The 6,076-nt window shown below is 39.2% G+C and overlaps 1 protein-coding gene across 1 annotated transcript; it reads right to left on the minus strand.

Annotated features, from left to right (window-relative positions):
* Nucleotides 1-50: 50 nt before the first annotated feature.
* On the minus strand, nucleotides 51-4,870 carry LOC123316391. Its single transcript, XM_044902447.1, has 14 exons — nucleotides 3,717-4,870; nucleotides 3,514-3,660; nucleotides 2,798-3,053; nucleotides 2,603-2,729; nucleotides 2,272-2,532; nucleotides 2,081-2,215; nucleotides 1,942-2,021; nucleotides 1,691-1,813; nucleotides 1,343-1,633; nucleotides 1,001-1,238; nucleotides 767-869; nucleotides 575-714; nucleotides 344-521; nucleotides 51-191 (listed from the first exon to the last, which is right to left on the minus strand). The coding sequence occupies exons 1-14, from the start codon at nucleotides 3,894-3,896 to the stop codon at nucleotides 66-68; spliced, it is 2,385 nt and encodes a 794-aa protein (XP_044758382.1). The 5' UTR covers nucleotides 3,897-4,870; the 3' UTR covers nucleotides 51-65.
* Nucleotides 4,871-6,076: the final 1,206 nt, after the last annotated feature.

A 6,076-nucleotide genomic window follows, 5' to 3' on the forward strand; every position in this document is an offset into this window, starting at 1 on the left:
TTTCAGTATTTTTCGGCGTTACACAGTACTCATATCAGATAAAAATTTTCACTCAGTTTCAATTCTCACTCAGATTCAATTCTCATTATACGAAGTCTACCTTGATCAACCATGATACATGCTGCATCGTTCGTGCCACCACAGTATTTTGAAGATGAGAATACTGTCAAGAGCCTGCCTTTCTGTAAAACCTGCAAGAGGTTAAAGGCTGTTGATAATGATATCAAACTATTAGTTACATAAATATCTTTCTTGAGGTGAATTAACTCTTCACACACATTTTCTTTGTTGACTTTTCAGTTATTCTCCATGAAATCACAAAGAATTGCAGGTAGGTACTTACACTGAATCCTGATGGCGATACTTCATGTGCTCGAATGAGATGAGTGAATCCGTTAGCTCTAAGAAACTTCTCCAAAGCTTCCGCACTGAACATGTGAGCTGTGCCTCTCCTCTTATTCACAGCAAATCCCTCATTAGCTGATAACTCCAACTCCATAGCATCACTGACTACTTTAGATCTGCAAGAATCATCACCCATGACCAAATCATTAATCAAACCTTCGCACTTTACCTAATTGGGTCGTTCCACATTATCTCCCAAGCCAGGGCACTCTGTTCATCGGGCTGGTTCAACGGCATTGGTATTTCATTGATGCAGGACACCACAGGGCATAACCAAGGAGGTGGTATGCCGCCATGACAACAGAATATCTGGAAACCAACCAGACATGAGCCTTACGACTGCAATAAAAGGATTTAATACCGAATTATCGATGATGGCTGCCACTGGAAGAAAATCAAAAGTCGAGTTTACCGCACTCCAAACCTCGGCACCTAGCCTCTCTCCAAATTTGTTTTGACATTCACTGGAGAAATAATTTCACGTCAATATTTTGCCTTATTAAAAAGCACTTCTTCTCCTTATGATTCAGATTGTTATATTGGATGCTGTGCATCCGAATATGACAGAGTATGCTGAAAGCTGTACTGTACTCACGTGTAGAAAGTAAACATCTTCTGCACCTCCCTTATCTCGTGATTTCCTCTTACCAGTTTGATCTTATTAGGGTTCTGTACTTTATAACTGAACAAATAGGATATGACTTCTATACTAGATGAACCACGGTCAACATAGTCTCCCAAAAACAGTAGATTACTAGGACAAAGAACCGGTCCCACGTGCCACAAGATGCTCTCAAAGTGAAGAAGATCATTGAAGTTACCATGAAGATCGCCTGAACAATAATGAAATTGCCAACAAAACTGAATTGCCTTGTACAGACTTATATCTGGTTATCCAAACTGGTTGTGGACCAGGTTCACCCTTCTTGTTACTCACCTAAGACATACACTGGTGATGACACTTGCAGCAATCTCGGCTCGTTCTTCAGGATCTCGGTAGTGAGCTTACTGACTGTTATCAATCTTTTCGCGAACAATCCGCTGTCTATGTTACCCCAAGTGAACTGCACACCTTTCTTCTGAGCCTTGTTCTGCTTGTTCAACAAATTCATGTACCTCAGCGATTTGATCAGCTCATTAGTAATCGATTCTTGGTTGAACTGATCGATGGATACCTTCCTTTTGGCGTCGTCCAAGACAGGTCTGTCGATGCTAGAGGGCGTTACAGCTGTAATGTTGAACAAACTCAGTGAAAGGTGAGTTAAGAGATGATATTAACTGATACCGTCAAGCGATCCCAGTTTATCGATATTCATTGTTCCTGCAGTGTAAATCTTTACTGAGTGAGCTCCTAGTTCGTATCTAATAGTCCCTCCTCCTAGCCTTGCAGTGCCACCTTTACCAAAGGCTAAAAATTGAGATCGTCTATAGGAAACACAGAACCTTTGAATATATTTGGCCAGTGTTAAGTGAATCAATAACAATTTTTTTGCACCTTTCTACCTGAAAGTAGCCTTCAGCATAAACGATCATTACCTTCAGGGGTAGGAGGACTCATTGATGTTTTGACTCTGGCTTTTCTCATATCTGTCTGCATTTGTCTAGCTTCCCTGTCACTGAAAATGTATGATTTCTGAAAGATATCCGTTTGGACATACATATAAGCCTCACTTACTTGGCCTCCTTAAGATAAGGAATAACACCGATGGGAGATCGAAAAATAACAGACATATTTTTGATTTTTCCATCTTGGACCGCCCTCAAAAACACCTGTAGCGACAATGGGGTGGACTCAGGAAGTTGCAGTGACCTTAAAATCGACAGTTTTGGAGAAAATTGCTAACAGTAACTAGCCTCACCAGTCACCTGTAACAATCCGAGAAGTCTTTCTGTAGGGCCGATTGTTCAATCGGTTGCTTCATCAACTTTCTGGTTGCTAGGAAAATTTGCTTCAGTTCCTCTTGCTTCAACAAACTGTCGTTATCTTTGTCGTAAAACCTGAATAAGAATTTAGTCCTCATCTCCCCAGCCACTCCAGATGGACCCTCTATACAAGGCTCAACTGCTGCGGCAATGTAAAGAAATTCTCTAAATGATAGGCCATACCTGCCTTGAACATCTGCTGCTCTAATCCAAAACAAAACTAATATTAAGATGACATGATAATAATATATGAATGATGATCAGGAGCAGTTACCTGAAAAGGTCCAACTGATCACCACGTGTCCATCCTAGATTAGAGAAAAATTTGCAGAAGCTCTGTAAGCCCAGGAAAAAAGACGGGAAACACAGCAGGAGGAATTCCCTGTACAAGCTAGTCTGCACTGAAAAAAATTGTTAGCAAGGTAGCACTACCTCAACCATATAAATCAGCTTGTTCCAATAAACTAACCTTGCTTGGTGAAGGGGGTGGCTAAAACTAAATTCTCCCCGCTATTACTAGCATTGTTTATGATAACTGTCTCGGTCATCTCCATGAAATTGCTGCTATTTTGTATAGCATCACTTCTGAAGACTTCGGGAATTGTGAACATTGTTTTGTTCTTCCAACTCATGATCATCTCGAACAATTCTGGACTTCGCATATTGTTCATCGAGAAAATTCGAAATAAATCGTGATCCAGTATCCAATTTAGTTTTCCCCGAAACTATGGAAGAAAGATTTAGACGATTATAGACTACTGAACTTAATTGCTAATCTCGAGTTTCTGCAAGGTTTGATGTGCTTTTCATAGATTCGAATCTTGTCTTGATCAAAGCAAGAAGTGTGGCAGCTCTTATGCAGCAAATTTTTTAGTTCTACACTTCTTCCTTGCGGTTTCAAAAACGCAGTGATCTTTGTACATAACTGCTCGTAAGTGTAGTTTCATTGAAGGTCGAGTTTTAACTTTCATAATCTGTAGAAGAAGTTTGACAGATACCACGTTCATTAAGAAATGCTATGTACAAATATATAGTTCAACAATTTAAGTATTATTTTTCATCAGGTTTCCAATCAAAATAGCCAAAATTTATTCCAAACATAGCTTCAACATGCGAAAAAGGGAATACCCTAAACGCCTATATACTCTTGTCATTATCCTAAAAGTTCTTTCAGGCAAATCTCACCTTTCCCGATGTTTGCTTGGAACGTTTCTTATGCTCCTGGTCAACTTTCAAGGCGAAAATGTAGTGTGATATGTGTGATTGAGTATTTGGCAACCAGAATCTGTAAATACGCAGTAAGCAATCGCAAGCGATGGAGCTACCAAAAATCTGGAAATGTTTCTTATTAAATGGGATAAACTTCGGATAACGTATGAAACATCCACCTCCACAATGTCTGTAGACATTTGCTTGGAAAGCGATGCTCCAGCTGGTATTTTCGATGATGGTATCCAATATTCCGATGATGGTGTATCTTGGGTGAACATGTAGGAATTATCCCCTGGGCAGAATGCCAAGATGGAGGTCGCATCTGTATAATCACTTGATGATTTGAGTAGGGCCATTTACCTCTGGAAGAGATGGAACTTTGTGCCGAAATAAATACCAGACATTATCCGGATATGGAATTTTGACAATTTCAGAAACTTCTATGGGGGATATCATGGAAAATTCGGATAGATACTTTTCACAGTTCAGTTTTCTCATCCAAATGGTTTTATTGATATTTTTCAACCAGAACCCTTCTGTGTATAGGAAATGTACCTACAAGAAGGAGTTTCAGGAGAAGAAAAAAAGCTGAAGAGAGTTCTTCCTGAATGTAACACTACAAAAGTTGGGAACTTTAACACTTTGAAATCTAAGAAGTTTCTGGATCTCATCAAGAATATGCTTCACTTCCTTATTTGATTCCTTACAAACCATTGTCGACTTAGGAAGCACATATAATGATAATGGGGCTAGGAGAAACTGCCGAGTGCAGGTTCTGTGGGAAGGAGGATGTTATTCCAGATCATCTGGTGTGTGCCTTGTCATTCCATCACAAGCAATGGCAGGCCATTGTTAGCCAACACAGAAAATGCTTTGGACGATACTCTTGCTGGAGCAGAGGGATGCAACCTTTCATCATATAGTGGCGAAAACAGCTCTGAGGGGGGTCATAGATCTCAAGGTCACAGTACAACTGAACACCCTTTGAAATCCTAAATCTAGAACCAGATCTGGTAGTACAGGAATAAATTTTATTTAAAATTAAGATGTCTCTCTTGAAATCATACTTGAGTACCCAAAATACTCGGTGATGGATGCTCGTGAGTAGATCCAGCTGTTTCATTCGACAAGTATATTTTGATTTTAATCACAACCCTTGGTCCTGCAACGAGCTTACAAATATTACACACATAGGCAAGTTAATTCACCTTGTTTGCTATACCGATGATGTAATATTTCAGTCATTCATTCATTCATTGCTGTATCCCGTTACCGGGAATAAATCTACAAAATGACAAAAAAAAAATCGAAGGTAGACTTCTAATTTCTTAGTGTTAATTGCGACTGTGTGCCCTCCTGTGACTGAAGAGACCCAACCGTGACTTGCAAATCCTTCCACACTCAGTTCATGGATAGTCACAACCAGATCTGGCCGCCGAGGTATCCTTCCCGAGTTTCCATTATAACTGTGCACCATAGACCTTCACTGTGACCTGTCCAACGCTAGTTGTTCCCAGTTATGATTGGCATTAACTGATTTTACGAATTGATGTAGTTTATCCTTAAACCGCTTATACTGGCCTCCTGGTTTATGGGCTCCCTCTGTGAGTTTGCCATACAGAGCTATTTTGGGGAGTCTTGTGTCTTGCATCCTCAGAATGTGGCCGCTCCATCTGAGTCGGGCCCTCGTTACTTGAGTCTCAATTGTTATACAGCTCGCACGTTGCAAGATTTCTGCATTCGAAACTTTGTGGAACCATCTGATGTGCATTATATCTGTCTTAGACGTTGTTGCGTTTGTTCAACCTGTTTAATATGTCGCCTGTAGGGCGTCCAGCTTTCGCTTCCGTAAAGAAGCGTTGGGAGGACGACTGCTTTGTAAACAGCTGTCTTGTTCTTCAGATTGAGGTCGTGATCTTGAAACACTCTGACCTTTAGCTTCCAGAATGTCCGTGATGCCGAATTGATACGGTTGTGTATTTTAGTGACTCCTGATGAAGGGACAGAAATATAGTCTCGAAAGCTCGAGTAAAAGAAAAAAGGATTTTTCATTTAACCACTATCCCAATACTTATATAATTTCACGTCGTATCATTGGGAATAATTTTGCAGTACTAAATTTTTATATATGTATTACTTTTCATTTTCCCAAGTTGTACCCCTATATATAAAGTTTCATTATTGTTGATAATAAATAAGAAACTCAATAATGAACAATAAAATAGGTAAGGTCATGAACTGACATCAATGTACAAATCACAAATGAGTCTATGCTTATGGCACGAAGTGAATGGAATATGAATCTCGACAATATTTTTATAAAAAAAACATTATCTTGAAGAATCATAAGTACCTACTTACAAAGAAATACATATTTATTTTCATTTTCATTCATACCCTAAACAAATATTGAAACTGTGAAGATGAAATAATATCGAAATAAGGCGAATTTTATTTTTTGTTTTATTTTCATAACTTGATGCAAGATTTTCATCGGGATCATCATTTCCCTGTTTCCACAAAAGACGAAAAATGG

The sequence above is a fragment of the Coccinella septempunctata genome, chromosome 7, assembly GCF_907165205.1.
Source record: "Coccinella septempunctata chromosome 7, icCocSept1.1, whole genome shotgun sequence".
Classification (NCBI taxonomy): domain Eukaryota; kingdom Metazoa; phylum Arthropoda; class Insecta; order Coleoptera; family Coccinellidae; genus Coccinella; species Coccinella septempunctata.

Excerpts from the sequence above, each read along its gene's own strand:
- LOC123316391 (XM_044902447.1), bottom strand. The coding sequence starts at position 3,896 with ATGGCCCTACTCAAATCATCAAGTGATTATACAGATGCGACCTCCATC. Across the intron at positions 2,216-2,271 it reads GACTTCTCGGATTGTTACAG|GTCACTGCAACTTCCTGAGT; the intron begins GTGACTGGTGAG and ends GTCGATTTTAAG. Across the intron at positions 192-343 it reads TATCGCCATCAGGATTCAGT|GTTTTACAGAAAGGCAGGCT; the intron begins GTAAGTACCTAC and ends AACCTCTTGCAG.